General features: G+C 50.9%; 1 protein-coding gene and 1 non-coding gene across 2 annotated transcripts in view; both read left to right on the plus strand.

Annotated features, from left to right (window-relative positions):
- Positions 1-1,349: 1,349 nt before the first annotated feature.
- LOC119957005 (syntaxin-binding protein 2-like) overlaps positions 1,350-26,341 on the plus strand; it is a 94,808-nt gene continuing 69,816 nt past the window's right edge. The window contains exons 1-3 of the mRNA XM_038784588.1: positions 1,350-1,618; positions 9,873-9,988; positions 15,880-15,930. Coding sequence (XP_038640516.1) covers positions 1,350-1,618; positions 9,873-9,988; positions 15,880-15,930 — 436 coding nt within the window. The remainder of the gene's footprint in view (positions 1,619-9,872; positions 9,989-15,879; positions 15,931-26,341) is intronic.
- LOC119957261 lies at positions 3,163-3,272 on the plus strand. Its single transcript, XR_005458774.1, has one exon. It is a non-coding gene; the product is annotated as a U5 spliceosomal RNA (small nuclear RNA).

Here is a 26,341-nt window from a genome sequence, read left to right on the forward strand (position 1 = left end):
CATGGGGTTTCCTCCGGGTGCTCCGTTTTCCTCCCAAAGTCCAAAGATGTGCAGGTTAGGTGGATTGGCCATGCTAAATTGCCCTCAGTGTTCAAAATTGCCCTTAGTGTTGGTTGGGTTACTGGGTTATGGGGATAGGGTGGGAGCGTGGGGTTGAGTAGGGTGCTCTTTCGAAGAGCCGGTGCAGACTCGATGGGCCGAATGGCCTCCTTCTGCACTGTAAATTCTATGATATGATTCTATGATTTAAAATTCTTACTCATGATATGGAATTCAGGAGAAACCTTTGAAAACAGATAGGTGAGGAGAACCTGGATCTTCCTGTGGTTGGGGTGAATAGCGTGGAGGTATCGCGGTGGGGGGAGGGGGGGGGGGGAATAATCAGCAAAAGAGGAAAAAAATAAACAGATTTATGCCTAAAGACATAAGATCAAGTAGGGTGGGAGGGGATTGGAGTACAGCATGATTTGATATGAGAGTGAAGTTTAAGGGGGGCTTTGACAAATACATGAATAGGATAGGGGTAGAGGGATACGGACCCCGGAAGTGTAGAAGGTTTTAGGTTTGGTGGGCAGCATGGTCAGCACAGGCCTGGAGGGCCGAAGGGCCTGTTCCTGTGCTGTACTTTTCTTTGTTCTTATTAGTGCTAAATTCCATGCTACGAATTCTATATAAAATGGGATGGGTGAAAATAGCCACCGCCACTTACTTAAGGGAAGTGACGATATGGAAGTCTCCACATTGATGTGGTTTGGCCATGTATTTCCTTGCTGTTGACTGATTTAGGAAGTACAAGTTGTACACGTCACTATGTTCAGAACTAATTTACAGACCCATAATATTCAAAATAAACACACATTTCAAAGAAAAACATAAAATCTTCACTTTTGTCTGTGGTTTACGCTGAGATTGAATATGGCAATTACACGTTGATTTGTGGTACTATATCTTCTCTGGGTGTTGTTCTGGAGGCTCCCTATCAACACTTCCTCTCCATTGTGAGCAGAAACCTGGCCATCGGCTGTGAGGTACTCTCAGGGTTGCTGTACGTGGCGCAGGTCCGGCCCACACCCCGATCCTGCGCTGACCCGAACCATCTTCAAATTCATCTGGAGATCCAAGATGGACCGTGTCCAAAGGGACACCTTGTACAAATCTCTGGATAAAGGAGGGAGAAACGTACCCAACGTCGTCCTCATCCTGATGGCCAGTTTTGTGTGCGGCTGCATCAGGCTACGTGTGGGATCGTGGTACGCAAACACCAAGCGTCACTACATGCCGAGGTTCTAACTGTCTCCAGTGTTACGAAGGATGGGTCTGGATATGCTATCACAAAATACTCCAAGTAGATGGATTTGTCCCTTGTGGAAACATTTATGCAGAGTAACACCTTTGACCACAAGTCCATCAAACAATGGTCTGCACTTAACGTCCTTGAGGTCCTTCATGAAAAAGAGATGGTGGATCCTATCGGATGGTTCCCTGAGCAGACAGTCAAGACCATTTGGCAGAAGGGCTCATCACCAGAACATTCAAACAAGCAACAAGACCGAGCTTGGCTGATGGTGACAAAGGCCCTACCCGTCAGATCCTTCCTGCATGACGGCACGGTGGTACAGTAGGAAGCATTGCTGCCTCACAGCGCTAGGGTTTATTCTGGTTTCACGCCACAGTCCAAAGATGTGTAGGTTGAGTGGATTGGTCATGCTAAATTGCCCCTTTCTATGTTAGAATCCAAGGATGTGTAGGTTTGGTAAGGTTATGGGGTTCGGGCTGGGTAGTTGGCCCAGGTAAAAGTGCCCTTTGAGAGGGTCGGGGACACCCGAAGGCCGAATGGCCTTTTTCTGTAGTGTAGGGATTTTATGGAACACGCCCTGAGTCTCGCCCCATCCGCATGTTGCCCCCGAGGTGACTGGTGGGAAAGAGATCATTCTCCACCTCCTTGTGGAACGTTCCTTTGCAAAGAAGGTCTGGAGAGAGATGAGGTGATTTTTGTCGAGGTTCGTCCTGAACAGTTCCGTGACGCAGAACTCTGCTCTACGGGCTGTTCCCTGGGACGCACGCCGAGACAGACATCAGCTGTTACTGGAAGATCATCAACTCTCTGAAAGTCGTTCTTGGTCTGCTCGAAACCTGTCAGTCTTCCAGCGCAAAACGGTGTCCCCGACCGAGTGTTGCAGACTGGCACATTCCAAAGCTCAGGACTACGGGCTGAGGGATGTGCTAAAGCTCGGGGTAGCCGATGCAGAGGCACAATGGGGGGGGGGGGGGGGGGGGGGGGGGGGGGGGGGGAGGTCGCTGTCTGAGACCTTTCAGCCTTAGTGAACCGAGGGGAGGGGAATCTTATAGAACCCCTTCGGGCTCAATGACTCACATTGAATGTATACAGTGAATATTACATATATCACAATTGTATTGAATCACCTCAGAGTGCGACTTGATCTAATAGACAACTTCAATACCTTTGCACCATTTGGAACGACCATTTTGAAATGTCTGTAATGTTTCTGTGACTGTATTGAAGCTTCCCAAGAGTGCAACATGATGTAGGTAGAGAACCTGAATGTTATTGCACTTTGTGACATGGACATTATGAAATGTTTGTAATGTTCTTTCAGATATTTTATGAATAAAGTATAATTTTGCAAATAAAAACTCTGTGGGGAGAGAATGTTTCAAGTTTGGGTGACTCTTTGTCAAAGTGAAAAACTGTTAAAGAGGATGTGGCCACTTGGTTGTCAGGAGTTGGTGGATGTTGTTCTACAGGAGGGAGATCTTATGAGGAAAGGCTGAGGGACTTAAGGCTGTTTTCATTAGAAGAAGGTTAAGAGGTGACTTAATTGAGGCATACAAGATGATCAGAGTGAGAGCCTTTTTCCTCGGATGGTGATGTCCAGCACGAGGGGATATAGCTTTAAATTGAGGGGAGATAGATATAGGACAGATGTCAGAGGTAGGTTCTTTACTCAGAGAGTAGTAAGGGCGTGGAATGCCCTGCCTGCAACAGTAGTGGACTTGCCAACATTAAGGGCATTTAAATGGTCATTGGATAAACATATGGACGATAAGGGAATAGTGTAGATGGGCTTTAGAGTGGTTTCACAGGACGGCGCAACATCGAGGCCCGAAGGGCCTGTACTGCGCTGTAATGTTCTATGTTCCATGTTGTAGTTTCACTTCACGCTGTATAAATCTTTTGCATTTTACTAAATATTTCAGTGGAGAGTAGCATTCTGAGTTTAAGCTAATTTTTTTGCAACCTTCTGTAGATACCATTTTAGGGGCATTTTGTGTGGCATAGTGGAGGTGGGGACGTAATGGTATTGACACTGGATTAGTAATCCAGAGACCCAGGGTAACGCTCTGGGAATCTGGATTCAAATCCTGCCACCGCAGATGGTGAAACTTGAACTCAATTTTTCAAAATCTGGAATTAAAAGTCTAACGGTGACCGTGAAACCATTGCCGATTTCCGTAAAAACCCATCTGGTTCACTCAGGTGCTGAAGAGAAAGAAATCTACCGTCCTTACCCGGCCTGGCCTACATGTGACTACAGACCCACAGCAACATGGTTGACTCTTAAATGCCCTTCTGAAATGGCCTAGCCAGCCATTGGGGCAATTAGGGTAGGGCGATAAATGCTGGCTCAGGAGGTCTAGATCAGGCATTGTCAAACTCAGGGGCGCGACCCGCGGGTGGGTCGCAGGCGGGTTTCGGGAGGGTCGCGGAGCAGTCCGTCGCGGCGCTCCCGATTGCGCAAATCTGCGCGCAACAGCCGCCTGTTAATAACGCCGCTGGAAGTGGCCTTCAAAATGGCCATGAACATGTAAAAGAAATGCGGCCACACTGCGCATGCGTGCCAGATCATCGGCGCGCATGCACATAGTTTTACGCATGCGCGCCGATGATCTGGCACGCATGCGCAGTGCGGCCGCATTTTTTTAAACGGTCGCAGCTTTTTGTTTTACAAGTTCGGGGGGGGGTTTTATTCATTTTATTCCTTTAATTTTTTTTTCATTTATTTTATTCATTTTTTTTTACAAGTTCAGGGTGGTTTTATTTGATAAAATTTTACAGGAAAAAAATGCAGAACTTTGGACAGATGGAGACTGCATACTTTCCGACACGGGAAGGCTTCACCTTCATCCAACAGGTTCCATTGGAGGACCGTGTACGAGGGCCAAAGGGACCCAAAACCATTTGCTCCATTTTTGTCAGCAGCAAACAAAGTAAGAGAAATTGATGGGTCGCACAGGCCGGCCGGCGTGGGCCACGAAGGTCGGCCAGCATGGGTCGCGAAGGTCGGCCAGCGTGGGTCGCGAAGGTCGGCCAGCGTGGGTCACGAAGGTCGGCCAGCGTGGGCCGCGAAGGTCGGCCAGCGTGGGCCGCGAAGGTCGGCCAGCGTGGGTCACGAAGGTCGGCCGGGTTGGGGAGCGAAGGTCGGCCAGCGTGGGTCGCGAAGGTCGGCCAGCGTGGGTCCCGAAGGTCGGCCGGCGTGGGCCGCGAAGGTCGGCCACCGTGGGCCGCGAAGGTCGGCCAGCGTGGGTCCCGAAGGTCGGCCAGCGTGGGTCCCGAAGGTCGGCCACCGTGGGTCGCGAAGGTCGGCCAGCGTGGGTTGCGAAGGTCGGCCAGCGTGGGTCCCGAAGGTCGGCCAGTGTGGGTTCCGAAGGTCAGCCAGCGTGGGTCGCGAAGTTCGGCCAGAGTGGGTCCCGAAGGTCGGCCGGCGTGGTCCGCGAAGGTCGGCCAGCATGGGCCGCGAAGGTCGGCCAGCATGGGCCGCGAAGGTCGGCCAGCGTGGGTTCCGAAGGTCAGCCAGCGTGGGTCGCGAATGTCGGCCAGCGTGGGTCGCGAAGGTCGGCCAGCGTGGGTCGCGAAGGTCGGCCAGCGTGGGTCGCGAAGGTCGGCCGGCGTGGGTCGCGAAGGTCGGCCAGCGTGGGTCACGAAGTTCGGCCAGCGTGGGCCGCGAAGGTCGGCCGGTTGGTAAAAATGGATCCCCGGAAAAAAAGTTTGAAGAGCACTGGTCTGGATCCAAAAGTTTGAAGGCACTGGTTTTGCCTTTGCAGCTTGGGTTCATTTCTGTATCCTCTGTATTATAATCTCCTCGTCATAACACATTTACATTTACATTTATATTGGAGGACTAAGAATTCAATCAAATTTTCCATTGAATTGCATGTACTTGGAACAACGAAGCTACCTGTGCAACTACTGAACCCAATTTAATGTAACCTTTGAAATGTGATTTATTATTAAGCCTGGGATGTTTTTTTGTGTGGCTGGGTAATCTAGTTTGAGGTTTGTGATGTGTACAGAACCTTTCCTAGTCTGCCTGAGTTGCTGCCTTACTCTCGCGCGTTGGTGGGCCAATAAATTCTATATTTCGTTGGAGTACAATTTGCCAGAGGCGACTCTGGTTGGCAGAGTGCCGATCAGTTCTAGGAATGAGAAAGGACAGCCAAAAGCATGATGTGAGTCAGCTTAAGTTACAAAGCTTCTCGTCCGTGTGGAGTTTGCACATTCTACCCCGTCTCTATGTGGGTCTCGCCCCCACAACCCAAAGATGTGCAGGGTAGGTGGATTGGCCACGCTAAATTGCCCCTTCATTGGGAAAAAAAAATTGGGTACTTAAAATTTGGGCGGCTCGGTGGCACAGTGAGTTAGCACTGCTGCCTCACAGCGCTGAGGGTCCGGGTTCAATCCCGGCTCTGGGTCACTGTCCGTGTGGGGTTTGCACATTGTCCCCGTGTCTCTGCGTGGGTCTCACCCCCACAACCCAAAGATGTGCAGGTTGGGTGGATTGGCCGCGCTAAATTGCCCCTTAATTGGAAAAAAAAGAATTGGATACTCGAAATTTATTTTTTTAAAAGCTACAAAGCTTCTCACTTTTCTCCTGTAGAAAAGTGTGCTGTATTCGTAGCAATACAATATTCACGGGCCTAGCAAGTTATATCGGCAAGTGATATCAAATATCAATAATCTCATTGCTTCTTTTGGTGGCAGCTTTCAGCTTGCCGTTCTTTCTTTTGAAACTTATTTGTAGGGCCATAGAATGTTTACAGCAAGGAAAAAACCACCAGGCTCGTCGTGTCTGTGCTAGGCCTCTTTGGGAGCAACTTGAATCATTACAGTGCAGAAGGAGGCCATTCAGCCCATCGGGTCTGCACCGGCCCCCTGAAAGAGCACTCCACCGAAGCTCAGTCGTCCCCCCCCCCCCCCCCCCCCCCCCGCCCCATCCCAATAACCCCTTAACCTAACCTACACATCTTTTTTGGACACTCAAGGACAACTTAGCGCGGCCATTCCACCTAACCTGCTTATCTTTGGACTGTGGGAGGAAACCGGAGCACCCGGAGGAAACCCACGCAGACGCGGGGAGAAAATGCAAACTCCGCACAGTCACCAGAGGCTGGAACTGAACGCGGCCCTCTGGCGCTGTGAGGCAGAAGTGCTAACCACTGCGTCGCCGTGCTGCCCCGGCTAGCCCTACTCCTCCCACCCTTTCCCAGTCGCCTTGCAATTCCTTTCCCCCTTTTGAAAGTCACGATTGAATCTGCCTGCAGCTCACTCTCACGTGGTGCATTTGGAGTATTGCCAAATTGCCCCTTAATTGGGGAAAAAAGGAATTGTGTCCTCGAAATGTATTAAATAGATAAAATACTTTCATCCCCAGAACCTCGCTTTGAAAATTTCAGAGGCCAATACGCTGAGACAATTCATTAAAATTCCTCTCCGACCTCAAAACTCTCTCCGTCCAACTGCCCCCATGCTTGTCCATGGATGCCGCTGGCAATTGCTGGGATACAGACTCATAATAGCAGAGTGATGCCCTCACCCGGGGCTGGATTCTCCGTAACCCCGCGCCGAAATCGCGTTTGGCACGGGGACGGAGAATCGACTTTCACGCGAGAATCAGGCCGGGTGGCCGCTCCCACAACTCTCCGGTCCACGGAGAATCGCTCACGCGCGAATTACGTGGAGTGGCTGGAGGGGGGGGGGGGGGGGGGGGGGGGGGGGCATTGAAATGAAATGAAATGAAAATCGCTTATTGTCACAAGTAGGCTTCAATGAAGTTACTGTGAAAAGCCCCTAGTTGCCACATTCCGGCGCCTGTTCGGAGAGGCTGGTACGGGATTTGAACCGTGCTGCTGGCCTGCCTTGGTCTGCTTTATAAAGCCAGCGACTTAGCCCAGTGTGCTAAACCATTGCCAGAGACCCTTCCCAACGATACTCTGGTCCCAACCAGCCGAATTCCTGACAGCGTGGTTCTAACCACGTCTGATCGGTCGGGACAATCGCGTGGCGGCTGCGCACTCAGTCTGCGGCTGCCCTGGTGGGGGTATCAAGCACCAGGGGAGGCCTTATGGGCGGCCGGGGCGGCAATCGGGCGGGTCAGATGGAGTGTGTCTTGTTATGCTCTTGACGTAGCACAAGCTGCTTCCTTGATGTGGACTCTGACAAAGGAAGGTTCAGACTTGGAGATAGCTTTGACACATTTATTAAGCTATTAACAATTCTCCTACTTGGATCCGACTCTACTGTTAATCCTTCTATAGCTACTCAGACTGACGAACCAGTCTGCTACAATCCACATGGTGGGTGTGATGTTCAATCAACCCTGTGTCTGTACTCACTGAGTGTCTCCACTGGAAAGAGGAAGATCATGTGTGCTGTGATCTTTATATATGGGTTAGTGTAATGCCCTCCTGTGGTAGTGTCACCTGTGTGTGGATCGTGAATGCCCATTGGTCTGGAGTAAAACGCCAGCGGTTTTACGTCGGCGTGGGAACATAGCCCCATTTTTGTAGAATCCAGCCCCAGGGCTTTGATGGTAGCTCAAAGGAAAATGGTGTGCCGTGCACTTGGAATTTCCTGCCAGATTACCCAGTGTGCTAGTCCCTGCCAGTGATGCAAAGTCTCAGAATATTTCACCTGATGTTTCTTTGCAATCAGAGGCATGGATGAAAATCATGTATTTAGCTGTCACTCACCCTATCTCTCTCCCTCTCTCTAACCACTAGGCCTCCCCTTTATATTCACCGATTGCCAGCTCAGAGATGCACAGTGTACCCAACATGTGATGGCTTTATTAATGTTTCTGGCCTTCCGTTCATTGCTCCCCATGAACATACATTCATGAAAGATAACCAGAGAGAATAATGTGGCCTTTCAATTCGATTAATTCACATAATTCACAGGCAGCACGGTAGCATAGTGGTTAGCACAATTGCTTCACAGCTCCAGGATCCCAGGTTCAATTCCGGCTTGGGTCACTGTCTGTGCGGAGTCTGCACATCCTCCCCGTGTGTGCGTGGGTTTCCTCCGGGTGCTCCGGTTTCCTCCCACAGTCCAAAGATGTGCAGGTGGATTGGCCATGATAAATTGCCCTCAGTGTCCAAAATTGCCCTTAGTGTTGTGTGGGGTTACTGGGTTATGGGGATAGGGTGGAGGTGTTGACCTTGGGTAGGGTGCTCTTTCCAAGAGCCGGTGCAGACTCGATGGGCCGAATGGCCTCCTTCTGCACTGTAAATTCTATGATTCCGCTACCGGTGAGGGGCTAGCAACGGCGCCGCGTGAAACATAGAACATAGCACAGAACAGGCCCTTCGGCCCTCGATGTTGTGCCAAGCTTTGGCCGAAACCAAGATCAAGCTATCCCACTCCCTATCATTCTGGTATGCTCCATGTGCCTATCCAATAACCGCTTGAAAGTTCCTAAAGTGTCCAACTCCACTATCACAGCAGGCAGTCCAAAGATGTGCAGGTTAGATGGATTGGCCATGCTAAATTGCCCTTAGTGACCAAAACGTTTAGCAGGGGTTATTGGGTTACGGGGATAGTGTGGAAGTGAGGGCTTAAGTGGGTCGGTGCAGACTCGATGGACCAAATGACCTCCTTCTGCACTGCATGTTCTATGTTCCTCCTCTTACGCCCAAATCCTCCCTGAAGAACTCTGCAAAGGGTCCTATACAACACACTAACAGGACGGGAGACAGAGGGGGCAGCCCTGCCTCACTCCAGATTTAATTGGAAAGCTTTCTGATTCCCACGCGTTGATTAAAACTGCGTTACTGATGTTTGTGTCGAGCGGTTGGATTCAATTGCAGATTCCCCCCCACCGCACAAAACCACAATTTGGAGAACAACATGTAGGTGTGTAATATTCTGTCAAAGGCCTTCTCCTGGTCCAGGCTGATGAGCCAGATATCCCTCCTCCTGTCTCGCACATTGATGATCATATCCCTGTGTAGCGTGAGGCTATCAGAGACCTTCCTGCTGGGTACAGGTCAGGGTGGACCACCCACTCCAGAGTAGACCTGACCCGATTGGCTGTGACCTTGGACAGAATTTGATAGTCGGTCGAGGACAGCACTCTGCAGGCACTCGGTGCAGCACTGCCTCCATAACGCATCATTTAGCTCCAAAAGAGGTACAACTAAGTGGGTTATTCAGCATCTCTATGCTGCAGTGGGTGAGCGCAAGAGTTCATAGTCTACCGCAGGCTCATTTTCCCTTTGTTCATCTTTGAAAGGGGGAAACATGTATTCTTCAAATGAAAACAACCTGCGCATAAAGAGAGAGGTCTGAACTCAGACCTTCAGCCCCAGAGAGGACCCTCCTCATTTGGAGATAAAGCTATGCCTTCCGCAGTAACTGGTCTATTGAGTGAAGTTGTTGCTGGTGAGCTTCTTCCACTTTCCCATTCCCCCCCCCCCCCCCCTTTATCCAGCAGGGTTGACACACTCTGGTGCGCGCAGTTCCACGAGGGCTGGCACCCAAGTGGCCATTCTTTTCAGCAGAACCATTCTCCCAGACAAACTCAACCCTGTCTGTGATTCTATCATTCTGTCTCCGAAGAACAAAATTCCTGCAGGCGCGGCAAATCTGAAACGAAACCAGAGAGCGCTCCAAATTCCGAGCAGGTTGAGGGAGGAAGGCAGCTGATATTTCAGGGCGATGAACTTCAATCAGAACTGGACAAAGTTAGAGGTGTGACAGGTTTTAAGCAAGTACAGTGGCAGCGAAAGTGGGTGCGGGGATCTAAATGGAAGGTCTCGGGGCAGCACGGCGGCGCAGTGGTTAGCACTGCTGCCTCGCGGCGCCGAGGTCCCAGGTTCGAGCCCGGCTCTGGGTCACAGTCCGTGTGGAGTTTGCGCATTGTCCCCGTGTTTGCGTGGGTTTCGTTAGGGTCTGAAAGGCACCACCTGAGAGTGTGGTGGAGGCAAGTTCAATCAAGGCCTCCAAAATGGAATTGGACAATTGCCTGGAAAGAGGAGACTTGCAGGAGTACAGGGGGGGGGGGGGGGGGGGGGAGAAATGCGGCCAGGTGAGTATCTGTTAACTGGAGAGTGCCAGCACAGGCATGGTCGGATGAATGGCCTCATTCTGTGCAGTGACAGTTCTATGATTCTGGCTCTTAATTCGAGCCAAAAAGGCAAGGCAGGTAACCTTTATAGATGGAGCCAGACGAGAGTTGAAGAGTCAACAATCTATCATATGATACAAAGAGGAGCTATTAATGGGCTGCATAGACTTGGGGTGTTTCTTCAAAATGCATCAATTGTGCCTAGTGATATAGAACTGCTGAGCATTTTACCAGTTTTTTACTCTCAATGCAGGATCCAAGCCCACTTTGAGTCCAGTTTCTGTTGTGTGTGTGTGTGTGTGGGGGGGGGGGGGGGGGGGGGGGGGGGGGGGCACATCGTGAAAGGATGCGAGAAAGACATGAAGGGCGAATAAAGTATCGTTTTGTGGAGGTAATCATACGTCTCCGGCAAAAACAGCATTAAAGGCCCTGCTGCTGAATTGAGAATATAACTGGGAAATGTTCACATTTAAAAATGCATCAGGATATTAAATGGAAGTCAAAGTAGTTTTTCTTGGTTGGTAATAGAAAATTAAAAGATTAAGGAGTCTCAGTTTTCAGTTTTCAAACTCCATTTCACAGGGACATTAGCAGAGAGGATCTTTGCTGGTTGTGTAAGATATTAAGGTATATTTGTGTATGGCGCAATTGCATTTACAGCATTTGGAGGACTTTGTGATTAAAAGTCTAGGCCTTCAGTACTGTATCAGCATTTCTTCTAAACAGGACTCATTTATTATCCTGAAGATTTTCGGAGATAATTGGTGGGGCAGGTTATTCCATTTACGATTTAGTCGGATGCACAATCCTCTGGGTGTGAGACTAATAGGGAGAGCTGTAAGGTAGGTGATATGCCATCAATGAACACACGACGAGTGGTGAACGTAACTGAGGCTTTAATACACTAAACAGAAAGCCTCCTGGCCTCTGATCCCGAACTGGATCAGAGGCGGAGAGCAGCCACCTTTATACATGAGCCCGAGGGGAGGAGCCACAGGCGGAGCCAGCAGGGACAAGCCCAGGCATGTGACAATACAGTGGCTTACCACAATAGGAAATAGATGGTAACCATTTGTTCCTATTCCCATTGCCAACACTGCAGGTCCAATTCCCATACTGGCTGAGATTATTCATGAAGGCTCCACCTTTTCACCCTTGCTTGAGGTGTGCTGACCCTCAGGTCAAATCGCCACCAGTCAGCTCTCAAAGGGGGGGGGGGGGGGGGGAGAGCAAGCAGCCTACGGTCCCCTGTGAATGTGGCGACATTTACATTTTGCGCTGCATGGGCCTTGCTTGCCGCTGTTCAATTGATAGGCCATCAATTGCAAATGGTGACCGATAGTCATTAATTTGCAGAGACCTCCTAATATAATTGGATTAAGTGGACCATTAAGTGGACCTCTTCACCATTAATTCATGATCAATAGAGAAAACGTTGACTGCAGTCACTCGCTTTCATCCAATATTAAAATATTGATGAAGCACGTGAGAAAAGAAAATTATTGCGGATGCTGGAATCTGAAACAAAAGAGAAAATGCTGGAAAATCTCAGCAGGTCTGGCAGCATCTGTAGGGAGAGAAAAGAGCTCACGTTTCGAGTCCGATGACTCTTTGTCAAAGCTGGGCTTTTGTCAGCTTTGGCAAAGAGTCATCGGACTCGAAACGTTAGCTCTTTTCTCTCCCTACAGATGCTGCCAGGCTTGCTGAGATTTTCCAGCATTTTCTCTTGATAAAGCACGTTTCAGCTGTGGTTCAGTCAGTAGCATTTTCTCCTTTAAATCAGAAGATTGTGGGTTTGAATGCCTCTCTGAGGCCTTTCACTGCAGTGCAGCGCTGAGGGAGTGCTGCACTGACAGACATTATTTTTTCTTCAAAAAGTAAGGTTAAGGGGGGGGGGGGGTTGTTGGGTTACGAGTATAGGGTGGATAGGGTTTGAGTAGGGTGATCATGGCTTGGCACAACATTGAGGGCCGAAGGGCCTGTTCTGTGCTGTACTGTTCTATGTTCTATTTCCAATGAAGGGGCAATTTAGCGTGGTGAATCACCTACCCTGCACATCTGTTGTGTTGTGGGGGTGAGACCCACGCAGACACAGGGAGAATGTGTCCGCACGGACAGTGACCTGTGGCCGGGATCGAACCGAGGTCCTCAGTGCCGTGAGGCAGCAGTGCTAAAGCACTGCGCCACCGCGCCGCCCATTGTCTTTTGCATATCCTGTCTGCTCTCATAAAAGATTCCATGGCAGTATTTAAAAGAGACCTCCTTGCTCTCCTGACCAAAATCACTAAAAAATCATCAGTGTATCTGGCCATTACCTTATTGGTGTTTGTGGGATCTTGCTGTGAGCAAATTTGCTGAAGCCGTTTCCTAAATGATGCACTTACTGACTACACGTCTTCATCAGCCCCCCCCTCCCAAAGGCAGGTGCGTACTCCGCGGCAGGCAGGAAGGTCCTGAATCCACCCACACTGGATTCTGTTGGCACCAATCTGACCCACATCGGCATCCCAAGGAGTCAGGGTTGCCGTGGCAACATGTGCTTTTACGCGCATGTTGTAGTTTGGAGCTATAGGAATGGGAGAGATTCTTGGTCAGCATTCTTGGATGGAAAGAAATTTTGTACAAGAATGCTGACCAAGAATCTCTCCCATTCCTATTGCAACGAACAAAGAACAATACAGCACAGGAATTGGCCCTTCGACCCTCCAAGCCTGCGCCGACCGTGATGCCTGTCTGAACTTTAACCTTAACCTCCGGGGCCCGTATCCCTCTATTCCCATCCTATTCATGTATTTGTCAAGGTGCCCCTTAAACGTCACTATCGTCCCTGCTTCCACCACCTCCCCCGGCAGCGAGTTCCAGGCACCCACTACCCTCTGTGGGAAAAAAACTTGCCTCGTACACCTCCTCTAAGCTTTGCCCCTCGCACCTATGTCCCCTAGTAATTGACTTTTCCACCCTGGGAAAAAGCTTCTGACTATCCACTCTGTCCATGCCACTCATAATTTAGTAGACTTCTATCAGGCGCTCAACCTCTGTCGTACCAGAGAAAATAATCTGAGTTTATCCAACCTTTCCTCATAGCTAATATCCTCCAGGAGCCATTGGTATGTTTTGGAAGGATTTACAGGTTGATTCTCCACCTGTTTGACCATGTTTTGGCCACACCTTCCTTCACTTCCTTCAGAGGTATGAAGTAACCTATTGAACCACTAGGCCTCCTTGGTTGACTACGTCTCAAAATGGACAATTGGCTGTCAGGGGCTTTGGAGCATCCCGTGGTTGTTAAAAGTGTGATAGAAATACAAATCACTGCTTTCACATTCTCAAGAGATTCCAAACTGCTCCTGTCCTGACAGGTGATGACAGGGGGGTCAGAAAAACGTAAAAGCAGCTTGTGCGAGTTACCGTTATGTAAGAAATCTACAGTTTTGAAACGCTCTCTGTAAAAATGTACCAAAAGATTAAGGGGCAGCACGGTGGCGCAGTGGGTTAGCCCTATTGCCTCACGGCGCCGAGGTCCCAGGTTCGATCCCGGCTCTGGGTCACTGTCCGTGTGGAGTTTGCACATTCTCCCCGTGTTTGCGTGGGTCTCACCCCCACAACCCAAAGATGTGCAGGGTAGGTGGATTGGCCACGCTAAATTGCCCCTTAATTGGAAAAAATGAATTGGGTATTCTAAATTTATTTTTTTTAAATTACCAAAAGATTGGACAATTTGGCATACTAAGTTTTGACAGATGAGCAACCTGTCTTTTTGACAAATCCTGTCCTGAAAGATTTAAATGGTACAGATAGTCATTTACTACATCACATTGAAATATAGGATGTTAAGGTTAATATATCAATGCTAATCTATTACTATGAAATCTACTGCACCTACTGATATTAATTAGGGTGTATTGAATCTTCCGCACTGGCTCTTCCCTCCATGTAGGGCAGGAAGAATTCCAAAAAAGCTTGGAATTACACAATGGGAGGGACGAGGAAAAGGGCCGCCCGATTGACTCCTACTTCGTCAAACTCCAATCCAAGGAAGTAGAGTCATTTAACATTGGCCAAAAAGCACTTTGGAACAACTTCAGGAAGGAGCTGCATAAATGCAGACTTTTCTTTCTTTCTGAACCTCTATCGTAAATTGCTCTTCACGACAAAATGAGCCTGCTTACTCTTGCTGATGCCTGAGAATATTTGAGAGCATTGCTGTGGATACACTCGCTCCTATTGAATAACCTGGATATATCCATGAGGTCTTGTCTGGAATATTCTCCATAGTGGTGCATGGTATGGCAACTGCTTGGCCCAAGACCATGAGAAACTATAGTCGTGAACACAGCCCAGTCCATCACGCAAACCCGCCTCCCATTGGTCATTTCTACACCTTCCACTGCCTTGGGAGTGCGGGCAGCATAATCAAAGACCCCTCCCACCCGGGTTATTCTCTCTTCCATCAGGTAGGAGATACAAAAGTCTGAGAACACGCACTAGCAGGTTCAAAAACAACTTCTTCCCCGCTGCTATCAGACTCCAGAATGACCCTCTTATGGACTGAACTGATCTCTCCACACATAGATTCAGAGAATTTAGTGCAGAAGGAGGCCATTCGGCCCATCGAGTCTGCACCGGCTCTTGGAAAGAGCACCCTTCCCAACCGCACACTTCCACCCTATCCCCATAACCCAGTAACCCCACCCAACACTAAGGGCAATTTTGGACACTAAAGGCAATTTAGCACGGCCAATCCACCTAACCTGCACATCTTTGGACTGTGGAAGGAAACCAGAGCACCCGGAGGAAACCCACGCACACACGGGGAGAACGTGCAGACTCCGCAGACAGTGACCCAAGCTGGGAATCGAACCTGGGACCCTGGAGCTATGTCTCTGTCTATTTATTTACACTGCGTATTTATCGTATGCCCTATGTTTTTTTCATGTATGGAACGATCTGTCTGGACTGAACGCAGAACAATACTTTCCACTGTACCTAGGTGCAGGTGCCAATAAGTCAAATCCAAATCCCTTTGGGCTAAAATCCCTTTGAGCTCCTGATAGTTCGCTAAAGTGGCATTCAGTCTCCTGTGAAATGCAATTGAGATCATCCATTCTTATCTTTGTGCTGCAAATAGATGTTTATTCGAGGCCACTTAAGTAAAATCAACCTGAACTTGTAGCAGAACAAAGGTCAACCTTAATCCCCTCCTCTAAGCTGCCTCCATAATAACCATAATTAGATGAATCACAGCCAACAAAGCTCACAGAAACATGACACTCACCCAAAAAATGTATTTTTAAAACATTCTTTATTAGCACTCGATTGCCTACATTCCTAGCCCTCGCCACCAGTCTGCTCAGTCTGGTGGAGAAATTCATTAGAAGAGTCTATTAGGGCTCCAGAAGAGGCATTAAGGCAATCGTCACAATTGGCACTCCAGGTCCACAGCTCTGATGATAAATTAGCCAAGCATTGAATTGCAAATATTTTTAAACAATGATTGATATTCTTTCCGCTTTAGGAGTTAATTGCTATTTCAGTGAGAATGGAAATCTGGGGTTAGATGAAAACGGTAAGTAACCTCTCCCCAATAGTTTAGAAAATGTACCCAATGTGTACCATAGCCGTGCACGGCAGATGATCCAGGTGAGTGCTGCCTTAGCTGATCCCAGCTTGGATGATATTCAAGGATGTGCCATTGTGTCGGTGCCCTGGGCTATGGAAGGTAAAATAAATAAGCCAGGGCTCCTGTTAACGTGAATGAAGTAAAGTTTAGACACGGCAAGGCAGTTAAGTCATGCGGAATGCATGTCCTGTAGTATGTGGGAAGTTGTGGACACTACTGGTGACGGGTACATGTGCGGGAAGCGTCACCGACCGCAGAAACTTGAGCTCTGGGTTTCTTGAAACTTGAGCTGGGGCAGCGGCTGAAATCACTGCGGTGCATCCATGTAGCTGGGAGTTTGGTCGCTAGCATATTCAGAGATAGTTACACCGCAGCTTAAGGGCATTGAGGCAGAAAGGGAATGGGTGGCTGCCACACAGTCCAAGAGAATCAGGCAAGTAGTGTAGGAGTGACTCGGGGCCCTGCGCATCAATCATTTTTTTCATTTTGGGTATTGGTGAGGGCATTGTTTCTTCAGAGGAGGGCAGTCAGAGCCAGTAAAATGGTTTGCAAGACAGGAATTTGTACATTTTAAAATGAAGAAATGGAGAAAAAGGAGAACTCTCTACCCCCCGGCTTCAAAAACCTCCAAGGGTCTACCCCTCCCATCTGATCCATGAACCCCCTCAGCACCGAGGCCGCCGCCAGCCTCTTACCCGTCCTAGACTTCAAACGATCCAGAGCCGGATCCAACACAGTATTAAAGTCCCCTCCCAAGATCAACCCCCCCCCCCCCCCCCCCCCCCCCCGTCTCCAGGTCTGGGATCCAGCTCAACATTCGCCCCATGAAGCCCGCATCGTCCCAGTTGGGGGCATACACATTGACCAGAACCACACGCTTCCCCTGAAGTCTACCACTCACCATTACGTATCTACCTGATTTTAGTAGCATGTAATTGACACCTTCCAGAGAGCCAGTTGTCTGGATTGTTTTTCATTTTCCTTTGTCCTTGAATGCATTTCAAGTAGCCTGTTTTGAACCTACCTAAACATCCACGAGTTATGTTAAGTGCTTTCACTTCCTCTGTTTTTCAGCAGAAAGCACTTAACTGCTCTTGATGTGGTCAGGGCCGTCAAACATTGCAGCTAGGTTCACAGCAGGTTACTTGACCTGGAATCCCTGCCATGCATAAATTTGCATGGCTCGGGAGAGTGAATTGCTTCTGGGCACCCCTCCTCCAGCCAGCGCAAACCAGAAGCAATTCAGCTCCGGCAGGTGAACAGAATCAAGCACATAGTAGCTTTTAAGTAGGTGAAATGGGGGAAGATTGGGACAAAAACAAAAGGCAATGCCTTTTGTTAAGACCTAGGATTAAGACCAACATGTCGCATGGGGCAGCACGGTTGCACAAGTGGATAGCACTGTGGCTTCACAGTGCCAGAGTCTCAGGTTCAATTCCCCACTGAGTCACTGTCTGTGCAGAGTTTGCACATTCTCCCCGTGTTTGCGTGGGTTTCCTCCGGGTGCTCCGGTTTCCTCCCACAGTCCAAAGACGTGCAGGTTAGGTGGATTGGCCATGATAAATTGCCCTTAGTGACCAAAAAAGGTTAGGATGGGTTATTGGATTACGGGGATAGGGTGGAAGTGAGGGCTTAAGTGAGTCGGTGCAGACTCGATGGGCGGAATGGCCTCCTTCTGCACTGTATGTTTTGTGTTCTATTTGCACAGAAAAGGAACAAAGTGGGGAGGGGGTAAAAATTAGAGTCTGGAATTGTTGAACTCAATGTTGAGAACGGACGGTTGTGAAAGGCCTCAATGAAAGATGAGATGCAGTTCCTCGTTCTTGCATTGAGGTTCACTGGAATCGTAGAATTTACAGCGCAGGAGGCCATGGGGCTGGTTTAGCTCACTTGGCTAAATCGCTGACTTTTAAAGCAGACCAAGCAGGCCAGCAGCACGGTTTGATTCCCGTACCAGCCTCCCCGGACAGGCGCCGGAATGTGGTGACTAGGGGATTTTCACAGTAACTTCATTGAAGCCTACTCGTGACAATAAGCGATTTTCATTTTCATTTCCTTTCATTTGGCTCATCGAGTCTGCACAGGCCCTTGGAAAGAGCACTCTACCTAAGCCCGCGCATCCAACCCATCCCCGTAACCCAGTAACCCCACCTAATCTTTTTGGACATTAAGGGCAATTTATCATGGCCAATCCACCTAACCTGCACATCTTTGGACTGTGGGGGGAAACCGGAGCACCAGGAGGAAACCCACGCAGACACAGGGAGAACGTGCAGTCTCCGCACAGACAGTGACCCAGCGGGGAATCGAACCTCGGACCCTGGAGCTGTGAAACAACTGTGCTAACCACTGCGCTACCGTGCTGCCCCAAACACGGCAGCAGGCCAAGGACAGAGATGTCAGCGAGAGAGCAAAGTGGAGAATTAAAACTGGCAGCCCGCTGGGAGCGCGGGGTAATGCATATGGACTGATAGAACTAACATGAAAACCATTAGGTGTCTTTGAAAAGGATAATTCAGCGTCTGATGGCTGTAGCTTCTTTCATTAGCACAGAAGCTTTTATGCAAATTGGTATTGCATTGCAGATGAAGGACTCGAAGCGCAGAGGTATTAGAGAATGGAAAGCACATCAGCAGTAACAGAACATTCTGTGCTGAGAGAATTGGGGAATGTCATTTAAATTAGCATGACATCACACAAAAGGCACGAACTAACCATAGGTTGCCTGTAATGCTTTTCTGCAGGGGAAACAATTCTCTGTAAAGGTGTCCGCACAGTGCAAAATAAGCGTTAACGTCCCTAGGTTATCTGTTATTATCATCAACAGCCTGCTTCGCCATTGTTAAGAACCTTTCCTCATTCAACATTGCCAATGATATCCATTACTCATGTTTTTGTTTGTCGATGTGTCTGGAATGTTGAAGGGCTAAACAAGAGGGTTTCATTTTATTCCAATCAGAGAGGGCATTCACATTTATCAACCGCAGGTATTCATCTTCCAGTGCAAAGAGGTGTCCACGACCGAGTGCTGGCACATTCCACAGAAGCATTAAAACTTGCAGCAGCAAAGGCCAGTCTAGGACCCTCTTGCCTCAGTATCCGGAGGGAGCTGGAACCCATGTCAAACCCCCTTGGGTATGTGCCAGAGAATGCTTGACGTGAAATCCGAACCTTTGTTCTTGCCTCCATTGTCTCACCCAGCAACATATTAATCATTCAGGGCACGATTTAATGGCGTGTTGCACTTAGCGAGAGCGCAACAAGGCCGTTAAATCACGGGAGAGATCGGAACCGAGAACCGCGCCGGGCGCCGATCCATTTGCGACAGAACTGGCCCATTCCCATTAGCAAAAATCAGGATCTCGCCTGAGCGTGGCGAGAAGGCAATAATCACCACCCAATCTCCATACAATTATCAGGAGCGATCCTCTATCTAACGGCCTCCCATGATGTAACCACCTCTCCAGCAAGTGGTCATGCGGGCTCCGATTAGAACTCCTTTTTAAAAAGGTGAAGCTGGTGGAGGGGCTGCTGCGGGGACCTGAGGAGGTGAGTAGGTGTCTTCGCTCACAGGCAAAGAGCCCGGGGTCATTGCGATTGCCGCCCCGGTGCTCCATGGGGGGAGGGGGCTCAGCCTCGGTCGGAGTGGGGGGGGGGGGCTCAGCCTTGGTCGGATTGGGCCGGTATCGGGGGGGGGGGGGGGGTGTTGCAGAGCGGGGGTTGTGGCAGCCCATGGCCTGGGCTTGGTTTGGGGGGGGGGGGGGGGATGGGGGAGAGATGGGAGCCTCAGCACCCACGGGTCCGCCATGCCAATCCCTGGACTGTGGTCCCATTCCGGGGGCAACCCCAGCCCCTACCCGCCTGGCCCACCAACCACCCATAACTCCCACTGACCGTGGAGGGCTCCGGCCATGTGGCTGAAGACTGTCGCAAATAGGGAGTTAACAATCGTAGTTACGTGAGCACTTCAGGGGCTGGTTTAGCTCACCAGGCTAAATCGCTGGCTTTTAAAGCAGGCCAGCAGCACGGTTTGATTCCCGTACCAGCCTCCTTGGACAGGCGCCGGAATGTGGCGACTAGGGGCTTTTCACAGTAACTTCATTGAAGCCTACTCGTGACAATAAGCGATTTTCATTACATTTCACTTCACACATTCCAAGTGGACTCCCATGGGTAAGCGTGCCTTGTAGCATCCCAATCTGATCGTGCTGCCTGATAACTGCGCCTGATCACTGTGGGAGGCAACACCTAGGATGCAGCGACCAATATCCGAACAACCAGGGGTTGGGCCCTGTCACCGGGCACATCTCCGTGACACTACCATGTGTGCACTGGGGAGGGGACCAGCGGCGTCCAGGTAGCGTAACATGCGAGTGTCTGGGGTACAGGGTATGGGGTCCGATAAGCAGGAGCCCCACTTCAGCCGTGAGTGCGTGGGCAGAGTCTGTTGAAATGAAATGAAATGAAAATCGCTTATTGTCACCAGTAGGCTTCAATGAAGTTACTGTGAAAAGCCCCTAGTCGCCACATTCCGGCGCCTGTCCGGGGAGGCTGGTACGGGAATCGAACCGTGCTGCTGGCCTGCTTTTTAAAAGCCAGCGATTTAGCCCAGTGAGCTAAACCAGCCCCTGGGCGGGGGGGGGGGTGGGAAGCAATGGGGGAATGAGGGTCCCGGGGTGGGGGACACTGCTGATTGTCAGACTCACGCTCTCTACCTATTCCTTACAGATATTACAGGATATGGACGATATCTTGGACCCCGGGGAAGCTGCCCTTATCATTCTGCTGACAGGCCAGGCGGCCAGACACCGTGCCGGTGTGCTGACTGCGAGACACACCATTGACAGGGGTTGGAGCTCAAAGGAGTTGGTGGCCATCACTGCCGTTCCATATGATGGCTCAGGGTGGAGGGGTAGCTGGATCGAGCCCTGGCTGCCCCTGCAACATCTGGCACAGCCAGCCCAAGCGGCTCCCCAATGTGGTGTCGACGTCCTCGGCGCTGCTCCTCAGTGACTGGGACACGCCCGCCACCGACCGGGACATGCTCCGCAGCGCCTCGGTTATGCTCACCTGAGTCTGGGACATTATCCGCAGCGCCTCATGAAACTCCACCTGATACTGGGTAACGTCCCCCAGCGACTGGTACATGATGTCGCGGCGTCAGCCATGGCCGTCACCAACTGAGCCACACCTTGGACACCTCCTCTCATGCTGCTGACGTCATGACCAGGCTCTCCACTACGGTAGTGTTAGCCTCGGTGCCGCGCATTGCCATCGCCATATCCTGCGCCCGTAACCTCCGGGACTCCTCCAATCAGCTATGGACCCGCTGAAGGGTCACTCCATCCCCTTCTGAATCTCCAGGCCGCACCCTATTGTCTGCATCAGCTCCGGGTAAAACTATTCCAGAGGCTCAGCATCTGATTGGGACCCAGTTGGGTCCAGGAACCCAGCAGACCTCCAACTGCTGTCTCGCCTGGAGGTTCGTGCCTCCACCTGATGTGCACCAGCAGGTATGTGGTACTCACCAGAATGTGTCCCTGAAGCCTGTTCATTATTTTCAACCACCGAGGTTGTCATTTGGTTAAAATGTTAGATCGCGGCCCCATCTGCCTGCTCAGAGAGATGGAAAAGATTCCACACTCTATTTTTGAAGAAGAGCTATCCCCAGTGTCCTGGCCAATATTTATCCCTCAATCAACATTACAATAGATTACCAGCTCGTTATATCATTGTAGTTTGTGGGGAGTCCTCCCTCCCCAGCTTCCTCCCGTCCCACACTTTATTCTTTGCGTCCTCCCTCCCATTATTCTTCCCTTCCTTCTTTCCTTCCTCTCACTCTCCCTCCCTCCCTTATCCTTCCTTTCTTCCACCCTCCCTTTCATCATTATTTCCTTTATTCTTCCTTTCCTTCCCGCTTCCTCCCTCCATCCTTCCTGACTCTCTCCCTACGCCCATCCCATTCTTTCCTTCCTCCCTCCCTTCCTTTCATTCTTTTCCTCCCCTTCTCCCTCTTCCTCCCTCCCTCAGTCGATCCTTCCTCCCTCACTTCCTTCCTATCTCTCTCACTCCCCTCCCTCCATTTCCTCCCATCCTTCCTCCCTCCCTTCCTTCTCTTCCTCCCTGTTTTCTCCCTACTCATAAACAATTAAACATAACCAAACGTGCCTGTTGAAAATGTCTTCAACAGTGTCTTCAAAATGTCTTCAACATTGCTCGTATCTCATCAATGCCGTATCTCATCAATATCGTATCTCTTCAATACTCATCAATATCGTATCTCTTCAATACTCATCAATATCGTATCTCTTCAATACTCATCAATATCGTATCTCTTCAATACTCATCAATATCGTATCTCTTCAATACTCATCAATATCGTATCTCTTCAATACTCATCAATATCGTATCTCTTCAATACTCATCAATATCGTATCTCTTCAATACTCATCAATATCGTATCTCATCAATTGTACATCCCTGAAAACCCCCGCGGAATGTTTCAGTTATCATAGGAATGTAACAAGTATGACTTTAGAGGAGGGGCAAGTCAGACCGTCTGGTCTCCGAGACCAACCGGCAGTGAGAACAGAGCGTGTAGTGGCAAAAAAAAACCTTTACTGGCGGTGCTTCTGCAATTATAAGCAAGTACTGATAACTAATTCTGCTTGTACTTAAACCACAGATAAAGGGCAGACACTTTCTGTAGAGCATCCAGCCACCTTGATCACTTTTTATGGTGCCTTTTTGCAACCCCAAGATCTAGAGTACACAGCACTGGGAGGAGAGAATGCAATAGGCCAGATTGAAGGAGGTCCATGTGAAGCACTGCCTCACTCAAAAAAAGTGTTTAGGCGCTGGGACGGAGAGCAGGTTAGGAGGTACAGGGGCAGATGTTACTCCTTCTGCGATTGCATGGGAATTTCATAGAATTTACAGTGCTGAAGGAGGCCATTCGGCCCATCGAGTCTGCGCCGGCCCTTGGAAAGAGAACCCTACTCAAGGCCACATCTCCACCCTATCCCCGTAACCAGTAACCCCACTTAACCTTTTTTTTTTCGGCACTAAGGGTAATTTATCATGGCCAATCCACCTAACCTGCACATCTTTGGACTGTGGGAGGAAACCGGAGCACCCGGGGGAAACCCACGCAGACACGGGGAGAACGTGCAGACTCCGCAGACAGTGACCCAAGCCGTGAATTGAACCTGGGATCCTGGAGCTGTGAGGCAACTGTGCTAACAACTGTGCTACCAAGCTGCCCAAAGAGGGTGAAGTATTGAGGGTGATGGAGGAGTGGATCAGGGTATCCCAGAGGGAACGGTCCCTGCAAAATGCTGACAGGGGGAGTGAGGGGAAGATGTATTTGGTGGTGGCATCCTGCTGGAGTTGGCAGAACAGGCAAAGGATGATTCTTTGAATGCGGATGCTGGTGGGGTGAAAAGTGAGGACAAGGGGGATCCTATCCTGGTTCTGGGAAGGAGGGCAAGGGTGTGAGAACAGAGGTACAGGAGATGGGTTGGATATGATTGAAAGCCCTGTTGACCACAGTGGGTGAGAAACCACAATTCAGGAAGAATGAAGACGTAGCAGCAGCACCGTTTCAGAAAGTGGCATCATCGGAACAAATGCAACGGACGGAAAGGAACTGGGAGAATGGACAGAGTCCTTACAGGATGTGGGGTGTGAAAAGCTGCAGTCAAGTGTCGGAGATGGACTATGTTAAGGTGATAGAGGGGTGGAACTGGAAGTGAAATTCAGACATTTTCCAAGTCCAGACAGGAACATGAAGCAGCACTGGATAAATAGTTGACGTACCGATAAGACAGTTGTGGGATGGGGCGGGGAATAGGACTGGAATAAGGGAATGTTCCACATACCCAATAAAAAGACAGGCAAAACTGGGACCCATGTGGGTACCCATAGCCACACCTTTTGATTTGGAGAAAATGGGACATGTTCAAGGAGAAGAAATTGTTCAGTGAGAGGCCAGACGGAGGAGTGTGGTGGTGAATGAGGATTATTCAGGCCCCTTGGAGACCAGGGGCGGGATTCTCGTACCCGGTTGGGGCGGGGGATCCCGGCGGGACAGGGTGGGCGTGAACTACTCCGGCGTCGGTCCGCCCCAAAGGTGTGGAATCCTCCGCACCTTCAGGGACTAGGCCGGCGCCAGAATGGTTTGGGCCCCATCGGCTGGCGTGCAAGGCCTTTGGCGCCACGCCAGCCGGGGCCGAAGGGGCTCTGCCGGCCGGCGCGAGTCCACGCCATGCGCGGGAGCGTCAGCGGCTGCTGATGGTCATCCCCGCGCCCCTGCGCGGGGGGGGGGGGGGGGGGTTCACCTACGCGTCGTCCATTGCGGGAGGCTGACACGGCCGACGCGTAGGAAAAGAGTGCCCCCACGGCACAGGCCCACCCCGCGGGATCAGTGGGCTCCCGATCGCGGGCCAGGCCACCGTGGGGGCACCCCCACCGGAGCCAGATCGCCCCGCACCCCCCACTCCCACCCCCCAGGACCCCAGAGCCCTGTCCGCGCCGCCAGGTCCCGTCAGTAAGGGACCTAGTCTAATCTACGCCGGCGGGACTGGCAAAGAACCAGCGGGACTTCGGCCCATCGCGGTGCCGGAGAATTCGGCGGCCGGCCTGGGGGCGGGATTCACGCCGCCCCCACCGGCGATCTCTGACCCGGCAGGAGGTCGGAGAATCCCGCCCCAGATATCATTGTTATGCTGTACTCCCTCCAATGCCAATATATTCTTCCGAAGGTGTGCAGGACTGGTCAAGTTTGGTTTAACTATGTCTTCACATAGTTTTTTGTCAAGTTGATTGGGGGATAAATAAATATTCCAATGGAGTACTGAGGTAGTGCTGCATTGTTAGGGATGGTGCCTTTTGGATGAGCTGTAAAACCAAGACACTGATTGCCACCTAAGGTGGACGTGAAAGATACTGTGGCGCTATTTGAAGTCCCAGTGTCCTGGCCAATACATATCCTCACAAAAACAGAATGCATCTGGTCATTATCCATACAATTGCTTGTCGGAACTTGCTGTAAATATATTGGCTGCCACATTTCCTACATTCCACAATGACTGCACTATAAAAGTGTCTGTACAGTGCTTTGGGAAGTCCTGAGAGATTATGAAAAGTGCATGTCATTGGATTGCCCCTTGATGCCACCACACGTCACCGGGCGGGGGTGCGCTGCCCGCGGGAAAGGAGAATCCCAATGGATGGAGAATTCCACCCAGTATGTTTTCAAGAGGCAATTGAATATAGCCTGCGGCGCGAGGGAGATCAAAGGATATGTGGGAGGGGGGCATCGGGCCATTGAGTTGGATGATTGTTTCTGATCATAATGAAAGACAAGGCAGACTCGAAGGGCCAAATGGCCACCTGCTGTTCCTATATCCTACGTTTTTATACCCGTCAACTGGGTTCCCCTTCAGCGGTTCATCCCATTCCCTTTCACAATATTTCTTTTGTTAGATTTGATTAATTTCAATTTGTCTTTGGAATGGGGGCCCATAACCCCGAGCTGGGTGTGAATCCTCCTCTCCTGTACACCTCGTCATCCAGACACTTCATCCTCACCCGGGCACCGCTCACCCAAGCACCACTCACCTAGGGACCTCCTCCTTACCCGGGCACACCCTCACCCCCCGGGAAATGCTCACCCAGGCACCCACTCATCTGGGCACGCCCTCACCCGGGCACCGCTCACCCAGGCACCTCCTCCTTACCGGGCACACCCTCACCCGGGCACTTCCTCCTCACCCGGGCACACCCTCACCCGGGCACCGCCTCCTTCCCCAGGCACACCCTCACCCGGGCACACCCTCACCCGGGCACCTCCTCCTCACCCAGGCACTGCTCACCCAGGCACCCCTCCTCACCCGGGCACACCCTCACCCAGGCACCGCTCACCCAGGCACCCCTCCTCACCCGGGCACACCCTCACCCGGGCACACCCTCACCCGGGCACTTCCTCCTCACCCGGGCACCCCTCACCCAGGCACCCCCCTCCTCACCTGGCCACCCCCATATCTGGACACCTCCTACTTACCTGGGCACACCCTCACCCAGGCACCTCCTCCTCACCCAGGCACCCCTCCTCACCCGGGCACCCCTCCTCACCCGGGCACCCCTCCTCACCCGGGCACCCCTCCTCACCCGGGCACACCCTCACCCAGGCACACCCTCACCCGGGCACCACTCACCCAGGCACCCCTCCTCACCCAGGCACCCCTCCTCACCCGGGCACACCCTCACCCAGGCACACCCTCACCCAGGCACCACTCACCCAGGCAGCCCTCCTCACCTGGGCACCCCCCTCCTCACCTGGGCGCCCCCCCTCACC

This window comes from Scyliorhinus canicula, chromosome 25 (genome assembly GCF_902713615.1).
Source record: "Scyliorhinus canicula chromosome 25, sScyCan1.1, whole genome shotgun sequence".
NCBI lineage: Eukaryota > Metazoa > Chordata > Chondrichthyes > Carcharhiniformes > Scyliorhinidae > Scyliorhinus > Scyliorhinus canicula.